A 26,213-nucleotide genomic window follows, 5' to 3' on the forward strand; every position below is an offset into this window, starting at 1 on the left:
CTTAGTCATGCTGGCCACATGACCCGGAAGCTGTATGCCAGCTCCCTCAGCCAATAAAGCGAGATGAGCGCCACAACCCCAGAGTTGGTCACGACTGGACCTAATGGTCAGGGGTCCCTTTACCTTTACCTTAAAGATAACTGCAATCATAAGTAATGATAACTATTTTGGGCCTCCAGATTTATTTATTTAAGATAAATATTGATATACAGCCCACTCATGTAAAATATCAAGGTGGCATGCAACAATAAAACGTAATATACATTCTGACAATACAGAAGAATCACAAAATGACCAGCTCCACAAATACTAGGCAAATTAGAAACATAATGCTTTAGATTGTATGTCGCCTAGATAGCTCAGTTGGTTAAAGCATGGTGCTGATAACGCTAAGGTTGCAGGTTCGATCCCCATATGAGACAGCTTCATATTCATTTCTGCATTGCAGGGGGGCTGGACTAGATGATCCTCAGGTTATGCCTTCCAGTTCTATGATTGTGAGAGGGAAGGTTTTGAAACCTTGAGGCCATAAAAGAATAAAAGTTGCTGTCCTCAAACTTTTTACTGCAGAGTTAACCCCTTTGACCACAGTGCCCCCTAAACATGTGTAGACTGTGCTGAAAATGTCAAATGGAAATAGCTTTCAGGTTCATGAGTCTCTTCTGTGTTAGAATGCAGAAAACACTGAGAAGGGTATCCTTAAATTATTGATCATGAAGTATTCGAATCCATGCTTTTAAAACAGGGCAGCTACAAGCAATATTGGTGTGTTATAGTTTGAGAGTCCATCACTTGCATCACTTGGGGGGAATTTGTGTTCTTTATCTGCCAAAGTTTAAACCAGTAAAATACAGTTTCTAAACAAATGTGCATTGCAGCGGACATATGCCTTTCTGCCCTAATAAATAATGTAAACTTTCCTGAAGGTTCAGCGGCAAAGATCTTAATGATGAGGGAAACAGGCAGAATATGGACAGGTTTGAGATCGACCAAAAGATTAGGTGTGAAGGTGATGTGAAAGTGAAGAATGCAAAGATTAGTCAGATGGAAATCTATAATAGGCAGGAGAAAATAATGGATAAAATTGGACACTAAGGGGACAGTCCTATGATAAGACCTCACAGAACTACCAGTTTAGGCTGCTGTCTGGCTCAGCTGACTGGTGCCTGGCTCAGCCAAGCTCAGCTTCTGTTAAATCCCCAACCCTGGCTGAGCCAAATATACTTGCTCTGCCCCAAGAGACTGGATCCTAAGCCCACTCTGCTTGGTCATGTGACCTGGCAACCTGACAAGGAACACTATTTAAAATGCTTGTTTCCCCTCTGCCGGGCTTAGGTAAAGCAGGAACAGCAGCCCTGCTGGATCTGGTGTAACTATACTGCCTTAATTTACACTGACTTGTTTTATGCCAGCTTCTTAAACATAAGATTGCTCCCTTGCTAAATGGCAATTACTATCCAGAAATCACTTCTACGCAATAAAAATCATACACCCCATGAATAATACCAGGCAGTCTGTATTCACTTTGCCATTTTCTATACATAATTTAAATTTGATGTAAACATTTCTTATATCCTCCCCATGTATTCCATGTTTAGCACAATGAAATGCAGAGTTGTTAGCAATCAACTGAACACAATCCAGACATCTTCCCTCAATGTGGTACTTCTGTTTGGGTTTTAGTGCATTTTCAAAACACTGGGTTCACTGTATTTCATATCTAGAAAAATGCAATTATTTCTCCAAGTAGTGCTTTACTACAGTGATAGCTGTGCAAAATGTGTCTCTGGAGGGTCAGAGTCACTTATTGACTATTTTCTGTAATGTGTGATGGATGATGAGTGACAGAAATGAAGTGTATTTATTATTGTGCATCTGCCAGTGTCCATCTGCAACCCTCCTTCCAACTTTGTGAAGCTTTTGTTTTTCATGTATTTGAAGTCTGTGCATTCCTGTTTTCAGTGCTTGAGTGCCTATATCATATGTTATTTTTGTTTTATTTTTTTAAAAAACCATACAATCATATGTCAATTTTATTATTGAATCCACCATACTTATCCATTGCATGACGGCAGGATATTGCTTTATTTCACTTCAAATATGCACTGATGTTGGGACAGTCACAGGGAGGCATATATTTACTGATCATCATCTTAAATTCAAGCAAGATTCTTCTCCTTGAAGGGCAATGGTTTCTCAATGTTCTGTCCCACACATGCAACGTACCCAAAGCATACCAGAATTTTCAATTCTAATATGGGGGAGAGGATAGGCCTGAAAGATTTTACATCTCCCTCTTATTATACATATATTGCACATTTTCAATATTTGAATAAATCCTTTTATCAGTTTATGCATCTTCCCTACAAAAAAACTCACAGGCTTTTTGTTCATATTCCATCATGTCAAGATTCTTGAAATGAGACTCATTTCAGTCCTGAGTGCTCACTGGATCCTGTAGCTAGGGCTCCTATACTTTGGCCACCTCATGAGAAGAGAAGACTCCCTGGGGAAAAACCCTGATGCTGGGAAAGATTGAGGGCACAAGGAGAAGAGGACAACAGAGGACGAAATGGTTGGACAGTGTTCTTGAAGCTACCAGCATGAGTTTGACCAAGGTGCGGGAGGCAGTGGAAGACAGGAGTGCCTGGCGTGCTCTGGTCCATGGGGCCATGAAGAGTCAGACACGACTAAACGACTAAACAACAAGAACAACATTTTCTTGTAAAATGTACTTTAAAGGCAACTATAGTGTTCTGCTGTTTGCATAGATGAGCAGCTACTATGTGGGAAAGAATGTTGAAAATGTGAATAGCTTTTCAAGTTGGGGTAATGGTAAATTATGAGGTGTAAGCACTCTTCCTAGCTAGCCCCATCCCAGCCCCATACCTGTACCCCTTTAAAGGCTATGCCAAGGCAGACATTATGGCTCTGATATTGAGCTGGCTCTCCCCTCCCACTTTACTTAACATCCAGCCTCATGAAGAGTTGCAACAGACTGAAAAAACTTGCTCACTATTTTGCAGCATTTTGGTTGTTCATAATAAACAGATTTAGGAATTTGCAGAAACAAAAGTGGCAATTTAACAATTAGCAATCCATGTTAATGCAACTTGCCTCTCCTGCTTAGGAGAAAGGCTGGTTCATTTGGCAACCAGCACTCTAGGAGAATACACCATTGTCCTTGCTGTGCCATAAGCACCAGCTCTTTGTTCCTTCCTGTCCCTGCTTTGTACTGATTATTCAGGTTCATGTACCTTTAAAAACACATCCAAGAACTTCTAGGAGAACAGAGATGCAATCAAATATATATTATATGCAGAAGTAAGCCCCACTGTGTTCAATCCATACTAGGACATCTCTTTATTCGGACCAACTAAAATGTCACAAAGTAGCAAGCTTTTGAGTTCTTCAGCATTATTCAACAAATAAATTATTATTATTATTATTATTATTATTATTATTATTATTATTATTATTATTGATGATGATGATATATGTATACCCCACCCATATGGCTGGGTTTCCCCAGCCACTCTGGGCAGCTCCCAACAGAATATTAAAAACAAGGTAAAACATCAAATATTTAAAACTTTCCTAAGCAGGGCTGTCTTCAGATGTCTTCTAAAAGTCAGATAGTTGTTTATTTCCTTGACATCTGATGGGAGGGCATTCCACAGGGCAGGCATATAGCTACCGAGAAGGCCCTCTGCCTGTTGAAAGCTATGCTCAGGGATGCATTTTAAAGAGAGAAATGAGAGGCAGGCACAATTGTGTGTGTTGAGCTTAGGACTTTGTTGCTGGTTTGGTGTGGTCTAGTGAAGCATCTTGAAGAACAAACTTCTTTAAGAACAGTAAGTTTAGGAACCTAAATGAGAAATGATGGCAACAGTGAAAAATGTAGCCAGCAGGGGGTGCTAGTGAACAGCAACACCCATAGCAGTGCTTGGGTAAACCATTTCATACATAAGCCTTAAATTGATTCATCACCACTGAGAATATTTCACAGAATCATAGAATTGTAAGGGACCCTAAGGGTCACCTAGTCCAAAACCCAGCAATGCAGGAATCTCAACACACAGTCTCCCAACCCATTCAGTTTGAAACCATACCAGTCCCTGCTTAGTTTTGCACATGTGCAAGCAGTTTTATTGCTGCACCACTAGGAACTCCTCATCAGGAGAGGCAATTGTTATCCAAAGGCAGGGCAGGCTTTACATTTGCTTTGCAGACCAATTAACCAGGAGTCCCTTTAAACCCTCAAGTTGTGAAAAACTAGTAGCTCATTCCAGAGCCGTAGCTACACCGGGGGGGGGGGGGGCGAGCTGCAGTTTTTTGCCCCGGTGAAGCCTCCAGAAGAGCGCCAGTGAGGGTCCCAACCTGTGTATGTGTGTACACAAATGGGTGTGGGTGTGGGTGCCAAATTGGGTCTTTGACCTGGGTGAAATAAAGCCTAGTTTTGCCCCTGGCTCATTTGTGACTTACTGAGTCTGAGAGTGTGCCACAACTCCATTTTAGTCTTGTCTGGTTTCCAAAGCAATAGACCAGAGCTAACAGATAGGGATTGTCCTGTGCTTGCCTGCTGATGACTGAAAAAAGAATTGTGGTTGGCATTTCTAAAACTGGAACACTTTTAGATCCCCAGGGGAAATATGAGTTGATACATAAGCCTTAAATTAATTCATCACCACTGAGAATCTTTCACAGAATCACAAAATTGATGAATCTGTGCACTGCCTACAAAGAATGAAAAAGGAGAGGTATTGGATACAACCCTCAATAGCTACACTATAGCTCTTGCGTTCAGTATTAAGCCAAACCTTTAAAGAAGATACAAACAAAAACGTAAAGCATATTCGATGTCATGAAGGTAGTGATTTAAGATACTGTCATGCTACAGAGAAGGGAAAATGGAGTGGAAATGCTTAGTGGGATTTCTAGAGTAAGAAACGTTTTTAACAGGTCTGTTCCTCCGCAGCCAACAGGAGACATGAATCAGATGAAGGTATGCAAATAGCCTCAGGAGAAATGCTTTGCCCATTTTGTTTCTAAAAGTCACAGGATCCTTTTCAGTGTGAAAAGGTTTGCCACAAACTGGGAACTGTAGAGATCGATGAATGACACCTGTCGAACACTCCATGTGCAAAGTAGCCAATTTTGACAGGTGGTCCCCCCCCCCGCAGTAGTCATATGTGACATTGCAAGGCCCCTTGGGGCCTCTTCTCATACAAATAAGGACGCTGCAGAAGCTTCAGAGGGAGAGAAATCCAATGCAGATTTCCCATTCACACTGGGCGATGTCAGAAGTGAGTCACACCCAGTGAGCTCAACAGTCTTAAACCCGCTGATTCCAAGTTAGTCTGCTCTGACTATGACTAACTTCTAATATTGTATTTTATTTTTACATTGCTGTAGCCCTTACGAAAAATAATAATAATAAATAATAATAATAACAGTAAATAATGTATGCTCCCTGAGCAGCTTAGAGGAAGAGCAGAATACAAACGCAAGGAATAAAACCCAGACGGAGTTCTGGGTGGGATTCTGTGGCGGCTTTTGCCTCTTCTGGCTGGCTAAATAGAGGCGCCCTTTCTGCTACCTCGGGAGGCAAAGCGAGGAGGAGGAGGAGGAGGCACAGCGCGCGCCTTCGGACCGGCCGGCTTTTCCCTCCGCATTTCCCCTTCCCGCCCCGCACATCCCCGCAACAGCGGGCTGCTCAAGCCCGGAAATCCCGAGGAAGCGGAGAAGCTGTTGCTTCGGCTGGATTTCCGTCCCCGTCGCGCGCCAGGGGCAGGGGCAGGGGCCGGGGAGAAAAGACTACCCGGGTCTCGCGGCCAGCGACGTCGCGAGCGGCGCCTCAGGCAGCCGGAGGGAGGAGCCGGAGGAGGAGCTTGAGGGGGGCGCGGGGGAAGCGGGAGAAAAAGCGCCAGCCTAGCAGTCCCCGCGCAGTCAGGCAGCGGCTGCCTCCGAGCCGAGCGAAGCCCTGCGCGCCCTGAGGGATGAAAGTCGGGAACGAGGGGCGCAGTCCAGAGGTCCGCTCCTGCGAAGAAGAAGACGACGAGGAGGAGGAGGCGAGAGAAGAGTCCCCTCTCAGAGGGTCTCTCTCGGAAAGGGAGCTCTAGCTGACCGCATGGGCTGGTGAGCGGACGGCCAGAGAGGGCAAGCGCCGCTTCCCGCCTTTTAAGTTTGCCACTGCTGAGCGGGCAGGAGAGGGACACGCTCGCCAGCGCATGAGGGGAACCGTCCCGGGGACTCGTGCCATTTCCGCGCAAGGTTGTCTCCCCTGCCCCCCTTGTTCCCTGGGAACAAGAAGGGGCTGGGATTAGTCCTTGCGAGGTGGAGGAGAGGAAGAGAGAAAAGCCCCTTTCTGGAGAGAAAAGGTTTTCTGTGGGAGGGAAGAGACGGGGCTGCTTCGCTTGCCTGTTGCTTTGTGGAGTTTCGCTTTCCTAGACTGCCCCGAGCATGGACCCACAGCCGCCCGCCCCCACCTCCCTCTACCACATGAACCACACCTGGGGCTTGTCCTGGCTGGACTCGAATGCCTCCAGGTCGGCTCCCGAGCGCCCCCTGGAGGAGGGTAGGGCCAGTTTCCTCTTCGAAATTGGCATCGAAAACTTCATCACCTTGATAGTCTTTGGCCTCATCTTCATCCTGGGTGTGGTGGGCAACTCCTTGGTCATCACCGTGCTGGCCAGGAGCAAGCCGGGCAAGCCCCGCAGCACCACCAACATCTTTGTCCTCAACCTGAGCATTGCCGACTTGGCCTATTTGCTCTTCTGCATCCCTTTCCAGTCCACAGTGTACATGTCGCCCAGCTGGGTGCTGGGCACCTTCATCTGCAAGTTCATCCACTACTTCTTCACTGTCTCCATGCTGGTCAGCATTTTCACGCTCTCGGCAATGTCTGTGGACCGCTATGTGGCCATTGTGCATTCCCGGCGCTCCTCGTCCCTGCGAGTGCCCCGCAATGCGCTGCTGGGCGTCGGGGTTATTTGGCTGCTCTTGATTGCCATGGCCTCGCCTGTGGCTCACCACCAGCGTATCGTTCACCATGAAATCATCAACCAGACTTTCTGCTGGGAAGTATGGCCCAATCTTCATCACAAGAAAGTCTACGTGATCTGCACTTTTGTCTTTGGTTACCTGCTACCACTGCTGCTCATCTCCTTTTGCTATGCGAAGGTGAGTGCAGGTGAATTAGCACAAGTCATGCCATAGATGTGTGTGAGAGGCAGCCATTCCCAAAGTATACAGGGAAAGCAGCCTTGGAGAACAATGACTTACACAGCAGACTGCACAGTGGTAAAAAAAAGCTTGGACTAAAATGAATGTTTGGTGTGCAATGAATGTTTAGTGTGACATTACTGTGCATAATCTGTGTTGGCTACAGATATAATTGCACAATGTTTAACATACACTAAAAGGTTAAAGGTTGCATTTGCAAGGACTTTATTGACCACGATGCAGTAGTTCATGTGCATAGAGGCTTAATTAAGTTATATATGGTGTAGTTTTGGTAAGTCAAAGTTGAAAAGTATGTGGAATGGTTGCACAAGCTAAATTCCAGATGGTAAGGGGTGGGGGTTGAGTTGAGTTGTTCATAGATCTTGATCTCTTTATGATATTATAAACTTTAGACTAGTAACTAGAGATATATTTCAGAGGTTACAATAAGTGTAACTTCCCATTCCAAACACATAGTACTCAGCCACATTGTATTGAAACTTACTCAAGGCAGAGCCATACAACCTCGTTATATGGCTTCCATATGAACTAAATTGCAGCTGCTTCAAAGACAGGGCAATTTACAGTTCTTACTGTACCCTGTGTCAAAAATAGAGAGGCCCTGATCCAGATAACTTTGCAAGCAGCAACAGGCTGTGTGAATGAATGCTGCTTCATATTGCAGTCTTTTGCTTAAAAAATCTGGGTATCTCAGTGTGAATGACTTTCTGAGGGAAAGAAGATAGGGGTTTCCTAAAATCTGTTCCTGCACAAAGGCACTTTCCAGGTGGTTGTTGCACAGTTCCTATCCATAAGGCAATCTGTGAATTAAAGTGTAATGTCTTTTGATAGATATCAGTGGAAGTTTTGCTTTTGAGATGAAGGGTTCATCTTGACTATCTGATTGAGATAAAAAGAATCAATAGAAATGCTAGAACTAGACGGGACTAAGGAATCGAATTACAATTGATTTGAAACTCCACACTCTCTTCATTCTGACAACACAGTGTTTTTGCTTAAATTTATAATCTGGAGGCTTGGATAGCTTAGTCTGTTGAGAACGAGACTCTTAATCTCAAGGTCCTGGGTTCAATCCTCATGTTGGGTGAAAGATTCCTGCATTGCAGGGGATTGGATTTAGATGGTCCTCATGGTCTCTTCCAGATATACAATTCTATGGTTCTAAGTTGTCTTAATACAAAATGGCAATCCATTCATCATACAACATTTATAATTAATTGTTACCATTAGCCATAGTTTCACTGTTGTAAATGGTAACAAATTTTGAAATCAGTTTTTAGTTAGAAAGACTTTGTATTTGGCCCAGAATCCCAGTACTTCCACTATTTCCAGTACATCAGAATCCTTGCACACTATATGCATGCACTGATTTACTAGTTTTATTAAGCAGAAAACAGATAACAGGAATGCAAACCATCACTTTTCAGAATGCCTACTAGTTAATTTATTATGTGATCTATATGAAGCTCTTGGCAGCACTCATTAGGAGTTTTAGAGCAAGGTGTCATGATGAAATGCTGCTCTACTTCTCCGTAACATCAGGAGAGAATGTGAAAACTCTGGATTGGTATCAGAGTGCAGTGGTGAACTGGATGAGGGCCAATAAACTGCTTGAATCCTCAAAAGACAGTCTGTTTGCGTGGTGGTTTCTGTGTCCAGGATACAGGAAATTATTTGTTCTTGATGGGGTCACACTGCCTCTGAAGGAGCAAGTGCATAGCTTGGGAATATTCCCAGATACCACCATTAGATGTCTGAGTGTCCCTCTGCGGCCATGGAGTTCTTCTTATCAGCTCTACCTGGTTCATTAGCTATAGCTGTTCTTGGAAAGGGATAACCTGATTACTGTAGTCCATGCTTTGGTAACCTTGAGGCTGGATTACTGTAATGTGGTCTATGTGGGGCTGCTCTTGAACCTGATTTGGAAGCTCCAGCTGCCGCAGAGTTCGGTGGCCAGACTGCTGATGGCAATGCATAATCTCAGTCACTGAGATCATCTGCTGTAGTATCATTGGTTGTTATCCAAGCTGGTAAGACTCATTTGACATCAACACAAAAAAGAGCTTTCTTTCATCAGTTCCATCTTGTGGAATGTACTTCCAATAGAGATTCAGCAGATGCTTTCTGTCTTTTTAAAAGCCTGCTGAAACCTTTACTATTTTGCCAGGCTTATGCAGGCAGATAAGAATGCATCTTTCCATAACAGTTAGCTGATTAGCTCTTATTTTAATTTTTAATGTGCTTTTATTATATGTAGATATTAAAATGCCTTGATGTTTTATTATATAGTAGCATATAAATATTTTGTTATAAATAAATAGTTTTTGTAAGGGAAATGTCTCCATATTCAATAACAAAATTGGCAGAGTTAAAATGATTAAAAACATTGTCAGAGTAAAAATGTGACATTAGCCACATTCAGGCACTTTCCCACATACAATGCCTGCACATAGAGAGAAAGGGGCAATGAGAGTGCATTTGCTGATCTTGTTTTGGATAGCATGCTTCTTGGACATCTGTGCATTGGTGAAGACATTGTAGTTCATATGGAGAATTTTTCTATGCTGACATCTGTGTGGACGTCCAGGGAGCTGATTGCGAGTGGAGCCAGTAGCCTGCTGCCTCCTTCTGTATGTTCTTCCACAGACAGAAGTGACTCCCAAGTTTGGACAGAGCTGCTATTCTAGTTTCCTGGTAGGGCATTCACCATGGCTTACTGCTCTGGTAGGGGGTGAGGCATTAGGGAGATTGGCTTGGTGTAAATGCACCTGAAGTAGTAGCAGATTGGCTCTGCTGGTGCACTTTCGCCGTACCAACCCCAGTATTGATAAGCAACAGTGACTCACTTGCCAGAAAACTAATGTGGCCCCCTTCCCCAACCTGGCATGCCACTGCTGATGAATGGTGAGGTGGTTTGAGTATTGAACCTGAAATTCCCTGCGTGACCTAGGCCCAGTCACAGGATGGTGTAAGGATGAAATAGGGAAGGTAGAACCATCTATACCACATTATTAGAAATGTAATAATGAGTAATAATAGCTAAATGTATCAAAAATGCCTTAATGGGGCTAACGGCTCTTCTGATCTTGGCCGCACCTTATATGCTGCAATGTCAAGAGAGGGAGAGTTTAATCATGTGCTTATTTAAACAGTGTTTGGTGAAGCAGTTGTAGGTGAAATCACTGGTGGCTGCTTCAGGAATTGGTGAAAGAGTGGCATTCTTGCCTGTACCTTTAAGTTGTGGGGGGATGGAGTGAAGGAAGAAGAAGAAGAAGAAGAAGAGTTTGGATTTGATATCCCGCCTTTCACTCCCTTTAAGGAGTCTCAAAGCGGCTAACATTCTCCTTTCCCTTCCTCCCCCACAACAAACACTCTGTGAGGTGAGTGGGGCTGAGAGACTTCAAAGAAGTGTGACTGGCCCAAGGTCACTCAGCAGCTGCATGTGGAGGAGCGGAGACGCGAACCCGGTTCCCCAGGTTATGAGACTACTACTCTTAACCACTACACCACACTGGCTCTCAGGAAGGGGCTACTTCAGTCAGTACCTTGCAAGTGAATGGTTGCTGACTAAATAGTCACCACTGGTCCAGCTATCCATGAAGCAACTGTGTGCTTGTGGAAACTGAGATTCTCTCTTGCCTCAACAGTCCTCTCCCAGTGCTAAAATAAATGCAGGAACCAACTACCTCTACCCCTGATTGCCACCAACTGCCTGCTGACACTTTTGCCCAGCAAACTCCCGAAGTGGCTGTCACCATTCTTAAATCTCCCCTCCCCCAACTGCTCACTCAGGATGAGTACAAACCTTAAAAGTAGTACAGTAATAGAAGACATGCATCACAATGGGCTTCCTCCCTTTGAAACCTAACATTAAAGCAACCCTCTGCTCTCATCTTGTCAATCAAATGCTTGTCCAAATAGAAACATCTCACAAAAGTTCAACAGAGCAGCTGCTACATTATTGTTACACAACCTTGGTACGGCCCACAGAATTACTACAGCATAATGAGTTACAATACCTCAGTGCAGTGGTTGTTATTCCTAGTCTTAGTTTAATTGTTGGCATAAGATATCCCAAAGTTGGCTGTATGTATAATTGCTTATATCACAGCTGCGTAATTACAGCCTCAGGAGTTACTAGGGTACAAATGAAAACACACACTAAATAAAATCACTTCTAGCCTGTTGCCTTCTCAAGGGGCAAAGGATTCTTTTTGGATTCCAGTAGCAATAAACAAAACAGGAACATTGTACTTAAACAGGGATTGTTTTCTAGACAAAAATAGAAAGCAAACCATAGAAAATACCAGATATCTCAGGGCCCTGTGAGTTGCCGCAGGGCAGCAGCATACCCTCCCACTCCTTCAGTCTACAGCTGGCACTGGGATCTCCGACTAAGCAGGGGCATGACTGAGTTTATATACTTTTAATGTTTCAAATTGAAGTCACCAAAACTTCTCCACTCTTCTGGTTCCTGACTTCAGTGCCTGCTGGTGACTTCAATGGACTGGTTAGTAGCTAAGGGTGATGGCTTATTACTCCTGTGCTAACCTCCTGCCTTGATGCAGCTGTGCTGTTTATCTGCCTTCCAGATGTGGAAGTTGCTGCCAGATATCAAGGGAGAGGGGCCAGGCAGCAGAAGAGTCAGTGTGGGCCAGTGTTCCTGCCATTGTGCCCACACCACATCAATGTCCCTGCCACCTTGCTTCTCTTTTTCCTCTTCCTCTCAGTATTGGATCACTGCCGAGTAAGCAGGAATTAATTCACCCAATGAGAAACTCCCCCCCCCCAAAAAAACCCCTCATGTTTTTGCCCCACCTCTTTATAGATGGAGTGATTCAATAAATGCTGGGGCATATCAACTACATTCTCCCTGTAAATACAATGCCTCCGGTTATATGGAATATTTTAAAATCAAATAATCAAATCTATAATCTCCATAGCAAAAAAAATTGCACAATGTTTTTAAACAGGCCAATGTTTACTAGATTAATTTTTGTTACCTTTTTTGGTCATAACACCACTGATACATCCAGCCCAATGGGATTCTTCCCATAAGGTTAATGGCATCAATAAATTTGACTGATTTGGGTCTCTGCCACACTCATTTGTTTCTAAAAAGTTTGGGTGGAGGATGCTGTGCTTATTAGAGTGGGAGCTTTCTGACAAATAAATTACCTCCTCTGTCACCTGTAACAGATATGTGATTAGCTATTTTCAGACTATAGCCATCTAAAATATTTTTTTCAAGCAGTTCATTAAGGCCTCTTGGGAGAAAAGCTTTGTGAACTTTTCTGCTGTTGTTAAACTTTAGACATTTAAGTTTATTGCATTTTTCATGCATCTTAATCCAGATAATGTCTGGGATATGTCCCTGAAGTACTACGCTCCTTCAGCTCCTATAAAAAACAATAGCTGTTTAATAAATCTGCCTTCTACTAGAAAGAGAAGCAGCATTTCGGTAGCAAGTTTCTCCTCAGGCTGTTCGTTTGTCTGAATAAATAGTATTATTTAAGAACACTTATGAATACGATTTTCACATATGCTACTAAAAGTGTCTTTTGCTATTTATGTGTATACTGTGGATGAATGACTTTAAGAGTGTCATTCAAATATCACAAATGAGTTGATGGATTTTTTTAAAAGAAAAAAAATACAATGAGGCAAATCCAGATTAAATTGGAGGTGGAAATGTGAATTGCCATTTTGATGCCAACAGAGTTGTGTGGATGCTGCAAAAAACAGGAGGAACAACATTTTCCACAAGAAGTACCTGCCTGAAATTACCCTTGGATGATTCAGAATTGGCCTCAGAAGCTAAAGTAAAGCATAATTTTTGAGAATCTTTGACATGGATTTTCACAGGTTTTGCTTCAATTACAAGAATGATTGCACTGTGATTAATACTGAAAGATTAATGAGGCAATTTCAGCTCAGTTCATTCACTTGGCTTTTCAAGGCTGAAAAACGAATAAAATATTATAAATTAACATCTGTTTTTTCTTGTCTCTGAAGAAGTCATTTTGTACAAAGTGCCTTACCACTGTGGATTCACTAAACATTGATTTATAACCTTTCCTGAGCCTCTGGACTGGGTTTTCATGAGGTGGAGGCATCGTTCGAAATTTGCCAGGTGCATTTTCCACCTGGTTATTGGCCACTTGCAACCAAGTGAAATGCCTGGGCACCAGGATGGTGCTTGCTATCTCCACCATCTGGAGGTGCATTCCTGGAGATTCTTGGATCTTGACTGTTTTCACACACTAGCAACAGGTTCTGTAGAATTCTATCCATTATATTTTATCTGCACAATCAGAATGGATTTCAGGAACCAAAAAATTGTTCTGAAAAAAAGGACATTTGAGCCCCCAAATGGCAACTAGGCATTCTGTTTTGGCAACTATAACTCTGGTTTAAGGAGCCAACTGGTGCCGGGCTTATATTTCTGAGTTTCTAACATTGGATGGAGGGGATTGCAACCTGCAAACCATGCATCATAGCAATAGCAGGGCTATAATAGCAGCAGTAGGAAAGTATTAAAAAAATAATTGAATTGATCTGTTTTATGTAACAGGTAAGTAAGAGCAATGCATTCATATAATTATCTCTACTGAACAGTTAAGAACATCCATGATTTTATCGTTAACCCCAATGAAAATTATTGATATATTAATTTAAAGCAACACTTCCCATATAATAAGTGCTAATGAAGAGGTATTACATGAAACAAGTGGATGGAACCATAATAGCTGCCTTGCAGCAATCAATATTGGCCGTACTTGGGGCTTAAATCATGCTTCAACCTCTTATGAGCTATTAATGTATTTCCACTGATTGACACTGGACTCACTGATTGCCTTGGTGAGGAGAACAAGAGCAGGGTGAGAGGGCATTAGCAATACTCGCTCACTCCTGTTATAGCAAGCTGCTGGAAGGAGGAGGGCAGCACTGAACTCCAGACACTTCTGCTTATAGCCACTCCATTGAGTCAAAGCTTACCATTGTGATGTGATGGTCCTCAACAAGAGTGATCCTGAAGGGGGAGCCACCAATGGGTACCACACTTTGTGTCACTTGTCAGGATTGCCATGTCAGTGAGGCTGCTGCCACCCCCACCCCCCTTTGGCTGTTGTTAGATTAAGTGGGTTAGGCAGTTTGGGGCAGTTAAGAGTTGTCACTGCAGATATAGGCGGGTGATGCTCAGGGTGACAGCAGGGGCCTCCCAATTTTTGTTTGTGGTGGGAGGTGACTGTGAACCGTGAGTTAAGAGTGTATAACTCCAAGTGAGAGATGGGGGTTGAGTGGCTATGAGAGAAGGCGAGAGGAGTTTGCGAGGGAATGGACTGATGGGTGAATAAGTGACCGTGCTGTACTGTATATGTGAAAGACTCTGGGGTGTTTTATTGCATTCCTCCTGTCCTGTCTGCAAGGCCAATTCAAGAGAGCAGCATTGAGTTACTGTTTCTTACCCACTGGCAATTATGCTTTGGGGTTCTGTAAGGCACCATCTTATACCTAGTGACATACAGTCATACCTCGGGTTACAGCCGCTTCAGGTTGTGTTTTTTTGGGTTGCGGACTGCCGAAACCCGAAAGTACCAGAATGGGTTACTTTTGGGTTTTGGCGGTCGCGCATGTGCAGAAGCGCTGAATCACAACCTGCGTGCATCCTGTACGGATCACATTCGCAACCTGAGTGCCCACTGTATAACATATTTATGAGGCAATTGGAATTGGTCCTTTGGAGATTTTCAACACAGTGCCATAGATAAGTATTGATAAATTGCCTATTCAGTATTGGTTTACTCTCTTCCACCTATTTAATACCAGGGTGGATTTGATTTAAATCACTAGTCAGCAAGACTTGATTCAAATCATTTATTTATTTTTACAGAAAGGCTCATTCTTGCTCGTATAATCTTAATATTTTCAACCAGATGGTTTCATTTTTGGAATAATGCATTTTCAGAGTAGTTTTTACAGTTCTATCAAAAATTACTGATTTGGTTATACTTTTAGAAATACATAGACAGATAATCATGAAATTATTGTGAGGTTTAATAAGTTAATTGTTTATATTTGGACAACTTTTCTGCTGTACTTTATTGGAAGGAGAAAAATAATATTTTCCTTAATAACAATTTAAACAATTTATCTAACTAAAACAATAACATTGTTAACTGATGTGGTTAAACAATTAAAAAGAAACAAAAAACATAGACTTAGTTTTAGCACACATGAAAAATTTAAAACAAATCCTTATTTCATGATGAATACCCTTTGGACTATAATGTAACTTAAATAGAAAACTATATTTAGAAAGATTTTTCCTCCAGAAGCATTTTATTTTAAAAATCCAATTTAAATTTTTAAAAATCTGATTTAAATAAAAAACAACTGGTTTTTATTTTTTATTTTTTTTTAATCGTTGATTTTTATCCACCCTGTTTAATACCAAATTACACTTTTACATAGATGTTTATAATACCATCAGCTAAATAAAGTAATCTAGACTGGTTTATCACATTTCTCTCTGTCCATCTTCCCTCACTGGACATTTTCTTACATTTATACCCACCTTTCTTCTACAAATGTGGCATTAATGTGGTTCCTAAGAGGTATCCTATACAGACACTGACCAGACACATATCTACTTGGCTTCAGCAAAATGATAGCCTCATCTGCATTCAGACCATACCCTGGAACTAGCTATTTGTTCCCTACCTTTTACATGTGAAAGGGATTGATCATATGTTTGGTGATAAACTACTTCAAACATTTGGGTGATAAAGTAAAACATATTCTTTCATATTGCATTGTTAAAATACGCTACGCCAAATACAACCAAATATATCTGTAGTTTAAATCTCTTGGTCTGTGATGCTCTCGTGCTCTAACGTAAGAGATTTTTCCAGCCTTATCTTGAAGGAAAGCTTTTTGCAAAGAACTGTAATTTAATTCAGCAATATAACTATTGCAGTTTATATTGCTTACGTGAATTTCCAGGAATATTGTTTCTGAAATCTTGTTATAGAAACCATGTATAGGCAATTTATAGGCAAAATTGGTGAGAACCCAAGTATCCACACGGTACTAGAGAAATAAAGAAATAAAGGTTTAGCTCTAGAATATATTTATTCTAATATATGTTTTCTAGTAGAAGGGCAGTAATGGGGGGAGGGAATAAAAATAAAATTAATGGACCAATGATAACCTGTATGTATTTTAAACTGGAATTCACGGGGGGCTCAGGAAAACCTAATTTATTTTATGAAGTAAAATACTGTATTGCAGAGAGTTGATAATCTATTAAATGTACTACTATGCCAATAGTCTGGTCAAATACACATTGTGACTAAAACAGATGTACTGTATTACTAAATGGTTAGCCATGCATAGTATATCGTAGCAAAAACAAAAGAGTCTTAAAGATGGGCAGATACGTACAGCAATCCAAACTGAAGGGAGAGCTAGTAGCAAAGTGATGGATGATCCATTATCATGTGCTGGTTAATACAGAAGATGGAAGCCCTCCTCCTTCTCTGGCAATTCTTTATACAGTGGTTACAGACTCCACTAACCCAGAAATAGTACCTTGGGTTAAGAACTTTGTTTCAGGATGAGAACAGAAATTGTGTGGCGGCGGCGCAGCGGCAGCGGGAGGCCCCATTAGCTAAAGAGGTACCTCAGGTTTCAGGTTAAGAATGGACCTCCAGAACAAATTAAGTTCTTAACCCGAGGTACCACTGTACATTTTTGAAATCCCCCCAATGGTTTCCATGGAAGGGAATAAACTATGTAAGATGTAGCTGAAAAACACTGCCAGTGGCAGATCTATGACCATGGAGTGTGGATGTAAGTGCAGTGGCAGAGAGGCACTTTCCCTCTGTCTTAATCTCCTCCAGCTAGCAAATGCAAGGAATTCAAATTTCTCTCTTGACATATGTATTGTGTGGCATGACCTTTTGTGGGCTAGAGTCCACTTTATCAGATGCTTGAATAGCTTTGCTCATGATGACATCTATATGTATATATACAGGGTGAGTCTTTTAAAAGAGGCCCCGTGGAACATGTGTACTCTGTATCCACGGGGCCTCTTTTAAAGGACTCACTCTGTGTATTAATGTAGAAAAGCTGCCTGGTCATTAAGCAGTAATGGTGATAGTGATGATTAATAATAATAATAGAAGAGATGCAAAATGTGAGGCCAAGAGGCAATGAAATGCAAGTCTAGTCTGGTGTTTCTATGTCAAACTCACACAAGCATCCTGTATAAAGCTCTTTTATACATTTCATCTTTTGATGGAATATCACAGACTGCACTTCCTGTATTTCATTGTCGTTTGAGTTGAAGGTACACAGCTGTCCCCTTCCCTGCCCTGCCCATGTATAAATTATATATCAGGATGCAACTCACTACACAAAGAATCCACCTAAAAGGAATAGATTTAGATGCATAAAAATATCAATGGAAAACAGTAATCTAAGGAAGGGATGGTGCATTCTTACTTAAATTACACTTTTTCAGTTTAACTTAATTGTTGGGATTTATTTTTTTATGTGTTGGATATTGTAGCACATTTGCTTTAGCTCATTTCCACTCTTCCCTTTTCCCCCTTTGGACCATATTGTAATCCATTATAATCCCCTGTTTAGGAATACATATAAAAAGAAACAGGGAGCTCATCTCTTACTGTTGCATTAATTTGGCGGTTCTGCCTCACCCACACTCGAGCTTTTGTAGCTTTCCCCCCCCAAATATTTGGAAGCTGTAAAGAACAAATGTGTTCATAACTGCCCCTGAGGATGTGATTGTTTATGTTGGTATTTGAAAGCTGGTATTTGAAAAGTTTAAAAACTTTGATTGTAAAAACCTATCAATGTAACATTGTGAATGTAGTAAATATTTTTCACCAGGTACTTATTAGATGCAAAACTCAGCATGCATCCTTTCTAAGTAGACGTGAATAGGATGCATGCTGAGTTTTGCATCTAATAGGTATCCGAAATGAATGGGGTTTATTCCCAGGTAGGCGAGTGTTAGAGTTATTTGAGTGGAATTTTCTGATCTGGACCTTGTGCAGAATAGGAATGAACAAGCTCCACTACAAGAATGGGTTCCAAAAACTTTTACTGCAAAACTGTCTTAAACTAGTTACTTTGTTTTATTTTGTAGCTCTAAACAAACAAAGACATTCAATGTCTTGGTGCGGGGGGTTATTTTTGTTTTTATTACTGTATGTATTTTGTCTTTTTATGTTGTAACTACCCTGAGTTCTGCGGATGAAGGGTGGTATATAAATTTGATTTAATCATCACCATAATCTTTTCAGGTTCTCAATCACCTGCATAAAAAACTGCGGAACATATCAAAGAAGTCCGAAGCATCCAAAAAGAAGGTAAATAAATAGCTTTCCTTATTAAAAACAAGGGTTGAGAGGGCATGTTGTTGAGTGTGTATTCATTTCCAATATGACCTTTACCAAACTATATTAGTAAATTTAGAAAGAAAATGTGATGATTCAGTATTTTGTGACAGATATCAGCACATTTCAGGAACCAGCAGATCTTGCTAAATAATCTAATAAATATTTAGGACTATGAAAAAGAAATCATTTTTTAACATACCCCTCCCCATTTTTATTTATTTAATGCAGATATACCAGTGATTTTATCTATTCTAACAAATCAAGGCCAATGAGCAATCATACAATAAAACAATATTTCCTGTGCAGGTGGAAATGGCCTCCTTGTATTCTTTGCCTTATCTCGGGAAAGACTTCCCATGCAATGAGGAACAGGCAGTCTTACTGTAGCAGCCTTGACCTAATTGACCGTGGTCCCTCATTCGTCCCGCACTTGCCTTGTGCTGTTTTTTGTACATTTACACTATGTATGCACAAAGAACAAAGCCAAAATAATTAAAGGGCCGGAAACATAATGATGGCAGAACTGGAAAGCCACACCAGCAATACTTGTGCATTTAAATCCTCCACACAAATAAAAGCATGAGAGGGAAAAGAGCGAGAATGAGAATGCTACTTCTGCTACCAGTCCACTCCCTCTGTTAGCTGGATGGCTAAATAGCTGCATTAGGCAGTCTTCTCTATTTGTGTTATGCATGGCTCTAAATTGCATGGGAGGTCTGTACAGGTGCAGAAGGAGGATACAGTGGAGGAGGTGGGGCCAATAGGCTAATCTCAGCTTTCCCTTCGCATACTTCTAATTGCATGAGGGATAAATAACTGAAGAGGGTTTTGCTCATAAGTAGATCTGTTTCTGCAGCTATCAGGTCAGGTAGATGCTTTTGCAGATCGATGCTTAAGAGTGCAAACTTTTGCAGATAGATGCTTAAGAGTACAAGCCTATGCAGGTCTACTCAGAAGGAAGTAATACGCTTCAATGGGACTTGTTCCTGGAGTGTATATGATTGCAGCCACTTGAAACAGAAGGCTGCACTTCTCTTCAGGGAGCCAAATAGCTGTGGGTTAAACCACAGAGCCTAGGACTTGCCGATCAGAAGGTTGGCAGTTCGAATCCCCGCGAGCGGGTGTGCTCCCGTTGCTCGGTCCCTGCTCCTGCCAACCTAGCAGTTTGAAAACACGTCAAAGTGCAAGTAGATAAATAGGTACTGCTCCGATGGGAAGGTAAATGGCGTTTCTGTGCACTGCTCTGGTTCGCCAGAAGCAGCTTAGTCATGCTGGCCACATGACCCGGAAGCTGTACGCTGGCTCCCTCGGCCAGTAAAGTGAGATGAGCGCCGCAACCCCAGAGTCGGTCACAACTGGACCTAATGGGCAGGGGTCCCTTTACCTTTACCTTGAGCATCCTAATAAGTTATGTTGAGTAGTAGGCAGACAGTCTACTCACAGGCACACCATCTACTCATGAGTAAATGACATAGCTTAGCAGCTTGAGTCACTTTGAAGTGAGATAAGTATGTTTAATTTTTTAATTGGATTTTCAAATATATAAGAACAAAAAAAAAAAGGAACATCGTGTATTTATGTTGCACTAACAACATAAATAAGACGTTAGAAATGCATTTCAATTTTTTTGGCCATTATTATATTTCATGTACTTTGATTTTCTAAGGAGAATACCTAAGGCATAAATAAATAAAGAAGAGCTGTCTTGTATGTCTCCTTGGCTGCACATTATACCAATAATGTCACAAAGGCTTCTGAGATATAATGGAATAAGATGTAGCAAGGGATTTTCAGGCCATTATGTAAAATGACTCTAGCCAAAGGAACCATCTGTTATAAATATGACAGATTTAAGAGGTAGAGGGTCAAATCCTGCCAACAGTTACGTCTGAGGTTACTTGAGCATAACATAATGAGCTTCATATTTTTTAGCAAACAAGGGCAAATGAAGCATACTTAACTTGTTAGATAGTTATATATGACAGGAGCTATAATTTGTTTTAGTTAGATTCAAGGACAGAAGGATTTGTTTTTTTTACTGTTAACATAAAGTGATACAAACTCCCCCCCCCCCACCTCTCATTGAAAATATGTATGACAAATGTAGTATTTCAGATTTTGATTAAGTTTTTTTTCTTACCATTTATATCAAGACAGACAGCCTGAATTTTGTCCCAAATAAGTCATTTATTTCATGTGCCATGGAAAACCAACTGGTTGCTGTGTCACACAACAGCTGTATTTTGGGCATATTGTTATCTTACTATCACAATATATAACAGCAGTGATCTCAGTTCTCTGAGTGCATGTCCTTATGTAGACCAAACAACACCATCAATATGCAAAAAGACATGGGGGGGTGGGGGGAGATGGAAAATCGGGGTGGGAGAGGGAATGAAATGAAGTGTCTGAGATAATACACATTGCACTTTTTTTCTGGTCACAGATGTCCCCCTGTTTATGATGTTTAGGCAAAATGGCACCTCTCAGACACAGCTTGGTATTAGCTGTCTTGGAGAGATCTCAAGATATGCAGAAGTAAAAATATTTTTTTTTGAAGGAAAATCGAAGTGCTTGTATGGTCCGAGTCTCATTTGTTTAATTCCCGTAAGCTACTGTTGGGAAACTTGAATAACATCTGTAAACGTTGACTGTACCTCTCCCCCTTTTCATTGCTTTTCAAGCCTGTATTGTAAGTCTGCTTGTTCAGTTGTTAAGAAATAATCCACACTTTAACTTTTCTGTCTCAGACAGCACAAACAGTCCTGGTGGTCGTCGTGGTTTTTGGGATATCCTGGCTGCCCCATCATGTTGTACATCTCTGGGCTGAATTTGGAGATTTCCCACTGACTCAAGCCTCGTTTATCTTCAGAGTGGCAGCGCATTGCCTGGCTTATAGCAATTCTTCTGTGAATCCTATTGTATATGCATTCCTCTCTGAGAATTTTAGGAAGGCCTATAAGCAAGTGTTCAAATGCCAGATTGGTAGCAAATCGCCTCTGAATGAAGGTAAAGAAAATCATATTGACACACCACCATCTACTAATTCAACACATGTGTGAACAACACTAATAATGTCTTTATTTGCAATGCCACGTTTTCATATAAGTAGACCTGCTTCAGATAAAAAGCACAAGTGCTCCAAAACTTTATGTTGGTAATTGATAGTCAGCTTATTGAAGTTCTGTTTGTAATAACAGCTTCTGGAGGGGAAAGTTTGATGCAAGAAAATCTGGGTTCATATGGAAAGCACTCTAATACTCTTTTTCTGGAATGCTTTTCAAATGAAGAGTACCTTAGTTATTTTGAAATTATGCCAGAAAAGTAAATCAGAAACCTGCTATACATTTAGAAGGGTGTTCATTTATACCTATTATAATATTTTGCTCCTATACAAACAAATGCATTTTTTAAAAAATCACTAAAGCTGCAATCCTAACTGTACTTACCTAGGAGTAAGCCCTGTTGAATGTGGTAGGACTTAATTTTGAGTGGTCATGGTTAGAATTACACCATAAACTATTATTTCTCAAAATGTGACCTTTTGCAAGGAAATAGGATACAAATCACAGGCACCTGAGGATAAAAGTGAAATGTGCCTCAAAGCTTATCTGTCCAAACCGTGCAGTAGGTCCATGTAATTAATACCACATTTACACAATATGCCAGAGATTGTCCAGTGTAAGATTACTGCCCACTTAGAACAGCTGCTTCAGAAATGGAATATATTGTGGTGTTTAGATGTTTATGGTTAATAAAGCCAGATTTGCTGCTCAGCTTTCTGTATATGGGAACCTGCATAGGATTCCCTCGTGTGTAGATAATGAAAGAATATCGGGCAGACAGAATCTAGTTTTCAAATTTTGTCAGGTGCTTCCTATGGAAATAGCCATAATGGCGGCAAATTTCAGATACCCTTTCTCATGCTACTCTGGCTATTAAGAATCTAACAAATGAGAATCCACATTTTGATACAGGGAGTTGGTTCGTATGTAATGTTAAGACAAACTGTGGCTTGGCATGAACACAGGTTCACACTTGACTTAGCATGTTGTTCAAATCCAGGCTCATGGCTTGTCTTACTCCAGGCAAACCTTGAGCTGTAGCCATGATATGTTCTTAGGTAACAGCTCATGTTTTGTCTGGAGAAGACAAACCACAAGCCTGGGTTCAAACAGCACACTAAGTCAAACAATGGCTTAGCAGCGTGATTGCTGGGGGAGGAGTGCAGGATCCACAGTTCCCTCTCTAGTAATCCTCACATTTACGCTAATTAATCGTTTGGTTAAGCATTACATGTGAACCTGCTCTATATGCATTTCTATATCAAGATACAATATTGATAGTATTAGTCACAACACCTGATGGAAGCTGAACGCTACTGTTTCTTCAATGATAACTCTAGATTTTTTAATGAAAGTAATTTTAAATTAAAATTGAATTCCAATAACTTTTTCAGCTGTTTATGAAATGTGAAATCTAATTTCATGCACAGAAGCAAATTTAATTATTTACTAACTGTATACCCAACTTTTTGGTTTGGGTCAAAGGTAACAACTTGTGGTTTATGAGTAAAGGATACTTCTTCTTCATATATTTTGCTGTTTGCACAAACTGTACAACAGAAATACAAAATACAGTAGGTGAATTTGGATTATTAGCTGTAATAGTGATTGAGGTGAAAGCCATCATAGGCCACGGTGAACTGTCTTTTCTTTAGCATGATGATTCCTTTTTTCCTTTTATTAGTATAATGGCTTTAAGTACTCTGACTTCTTAGAAAAAAGGACAAGATCACACTTCATCGCTGCCAGGCTCAAATCAGTTTTCTTAATAGTTTTGAGTTGCAAAGCTATAAAGCCAATTAGAATCAACATATTTAATTTGGAACCTGCTCTTAACAATACTGTTCTTCCCCCAAGCGTGCTCCACATACCCAGAATAAATACATTTAAAAAATCTGAACTCATTGAAAAAAAACCTTGTTTTGGAGAGCCATGGAAATTCTGCCCAATCTTCTACACACAATTGGTTCCAGTGATGCTGCTAATTGAAGCAGCTCACTCAAACTACAAGCCCAATGCATTTATTCAGTCACCTCTAGTTCTCGATCACATTTTTCTTATAACGTTGGCCCATTTTTGCTCCCAGCTCTGTATTTGGAGGGATTCGACTGCCACTCAAATCTTAGGGGGAAAGTTGACTGATGCTTTGGAGAGCCTCCTGCTTCTTGCCTTCCTCAAAATTAGCCAAAGCATGCCTGCCAATAGCTTTTTAAAAAACCAGCAGCTAAATGGACTATCACAAATGCCACCTCCCTTTTCCCTATAATTCAACCACTGAATGTGACAGCAATGAAGAAAATTGAACAGTGCTTCCTGAGTGACTTGACATTTTGTTCTGTAGGATTATTATTGTTATTTTTTTATTAGCTAATTAAGAGTGTGTCTTGCATTTAATAGTTTACTTGCAGCCTACTCCCAGAAGAACCTTCATCCTTTCTGGTGCTATATGAACTGTTTCAGGCTTATGCAAGAGGCTTACTGCGACTAGTTTAATTTTTAAAGAAGTCTCCAGAAGGACACAAACCACAAACGGCTTCAACGCTGTTCAGTTTGCCATGTGACATTGGTGAGAGGGGATTGTGTCAATAATATAAGATTATTTGGGGGCTCATTGAATTAATTACATAGTATAATAACCTTCCTATATATATATTTACAAATTGACAAAAACACCTATGAAAGCATAAAACATGGACCTTCTTATGGGCAAATGTGCATAAGAGAAATGGAAATCTTTGACAACAACATGATAACTACATTGCACTGAAATCTGAATATTTAAATAATGGGAGCTATCCTACTGAATATATTCATTTTTAAGTAGGATGAGAATCATGAAGCCATGATTTGATATAATGGTTTAATTTGGCGTCTACCAGCCTTTCTGGTTGCAATTGTGTTTTATAGAGGGACAGGGCACATCTTTTTACATCCCATGGTCTGGGAAACAGAATAATGGTTGTCCTGTGAAACCCTATCAAGTCATGGAACACTTTCTTTAACATATGCAATTGCTTAGACTGAGTATGAAGGCTCAGGTCAGTTTTGTGGGACTGAAGGTTTGAGTGTGTGGGCAACCCTTTGAACACTGTGCCACTTGTCCACTCCAACTACCATCCCATCATCGCTGTTTTGAATGTAGCATACAAAATGTTCCAGAAGATTTGGAGTGATGGTGATGGATTGGCCAAAATATGAACTGCAGCAGGGACAGTTCCAAAACTGTAAGCATAGCACTAATGTTTGCACATCAGTTTCATGCACTTTACTTTTACTGTTACTTATACACAGACTACACAGAGAAACCTCTTAAGATTCTTGTGCAGGGTTATATGCTGCCTGTTTCAATAAGAAAAGACCACTCATTATTACCAATTCACTGATGCATTCAGCTGCAAGAGCTTAGTGTTGTTAGCCCATGTAAAATAATAATAACGAATAGGCCAAATGAATTTTCATAATCCTCAATTGGATTAAGAAGTTTCTGAGTGATGAGTGATGCAGCATGAATGTCATCTGAAGATTTTTATTCACTCATTCATTAATTATTGTGCACAGCACAATAAAAAAAAATTAAAAATATATTCTGAAAGCTTTTCTTATGTAAGACTTTAATTGAAGTGAACTACTGTCTGTCAATATTGGAAATGAAGTGTGAACAGAACTGGCTGGAATTTTAATAGACAAGTAGATTTCCAGAAAAAAATGTATTTTTTCCAGGGCTAGGAAAGCATAACTGAAAGGCAAATCTACCTTCAATTTTTGCACAAGCTTAGTATTTTGGTTGTTCAAAGCAGTAATGCAGTCTCCTGTGTATTTTAGTCATTAAGGAATGACCATTATGTCACAACTAGGTTACATTATGTGTCCATTAGCTGCAACTATGGTAGCACTGAGCACATATGCCTGTTCCATCATCACAAGACGTAGACAGGAAATTTGGCCTGGGGAAGCATCCAAAACAAAGTCATGTCAAAAGACTTATGTCACAATTCTGTGCATGCTTATGGGGAAGTTCAATTGGGCTTACTCCTAGCCAGGTGTACATAGAAATGTAGCTTGAGTATGGAACCCTAAGCACACCTAGGAGGGAGTAAGCTCCATTAAATACAGTGGAGTATTCAACTCCAAGGATTGTATAGACCTCAGTAAAGACACATAACAACAACAACAACAACAACAACAACAACAATAATAATAATAATAATAATTTTTTATTTATACCCCGCCTTCCCCAGCCAAGACCGGGCTCAGGGCGGCTAACAACCAATAATAAAAACAAGTTAAACAATTTAAAAGATTAAGATACAACATTAAAACATTAGGATTCAGCCTCTTTACAGGAGGAAAAAGGAAAAAGAAAGAGGTGGAGGGAATGAAACTGATTCTAAGCCAAAGGCCAGGTGGAACAACTCTGTCTTACATTAGATCAGGGGGAATGACTGTCTCTCTATAGTCTCATTATCAACTCAAT

At 40.7% G+C, this 26,213-nt stretch overlaps 1 protein-coding gene and 1 long non-coding RNA gene across 2 annotated transcripts in view; one reads left to right on the top strand and one right to left on the bottom strand.

Annotated features, from left to right (window-relative positions):
• The window catches only part of LOC310681466, a 250,213-nt gene that overhangs the window by 203,760 nt on the left and 20,240 nt on the right, over positions 1–26,213 (bottom strand). The gene's annotated exons all lie outside the window — the stretch shown is intronic.
• Positions 5,692–25,319, top strand: GALR1 (galanin receptor 1). Its single transcript, XM_083449851.1, has 3 exons — positions 5,692–7,182; positions 18,579–18,644; positions 21,425–25,319. The coding sequence occupies exons 1-3, from the start codon at positions 6,463–6,465 to the stop codon at positions 21,734–21,736; spliced, it is 1,098 nt and encodes a 365-aa protein (XP_083305977.1). The 5' UTR covers positions 5,692–6,462; the 3' UTR covers positions 21,737–25,319.

The sequence above is a fragment of the Podarcis tiliguerta genome, assembly GCF_965153285.1.
Source record: "Podarcis tiliguerta genome assembly, chromosome: 7".
NCBI classification, from domain to species: domain Eukaryota; kingdom Metazoa; phylum Chordata; class Lepidosauria; order Squamata; family Lacertidae; genus Podarcis; species Podarcis tiliguerta.

Excerpts from the sequence above, each read along its gene's own strand:
- GALR1 (XM_083449851.1), top strand. The coding sequence starts at position 6,463 with ATGGACCCACAGCCGCCCGCCCCCACCTCCCTCTACCACATGAACCAC. Across the intron at positions 7,183-18,578 it reads TCTCCTTTTGCTATGCGAAG|GTTCTCAATCACCTGCATAA; the intron begins GTGAGTGCAGGT and ends TAATCTTTTCAG. Across the intron at positions 18,645-21,424 it reads CCGAAGCATCCAAAAAGAAG|ACAGCACAAACAGTCCTGGT; the intron begins GTAAATAAATAG and ends TTTCTGTCTCAG.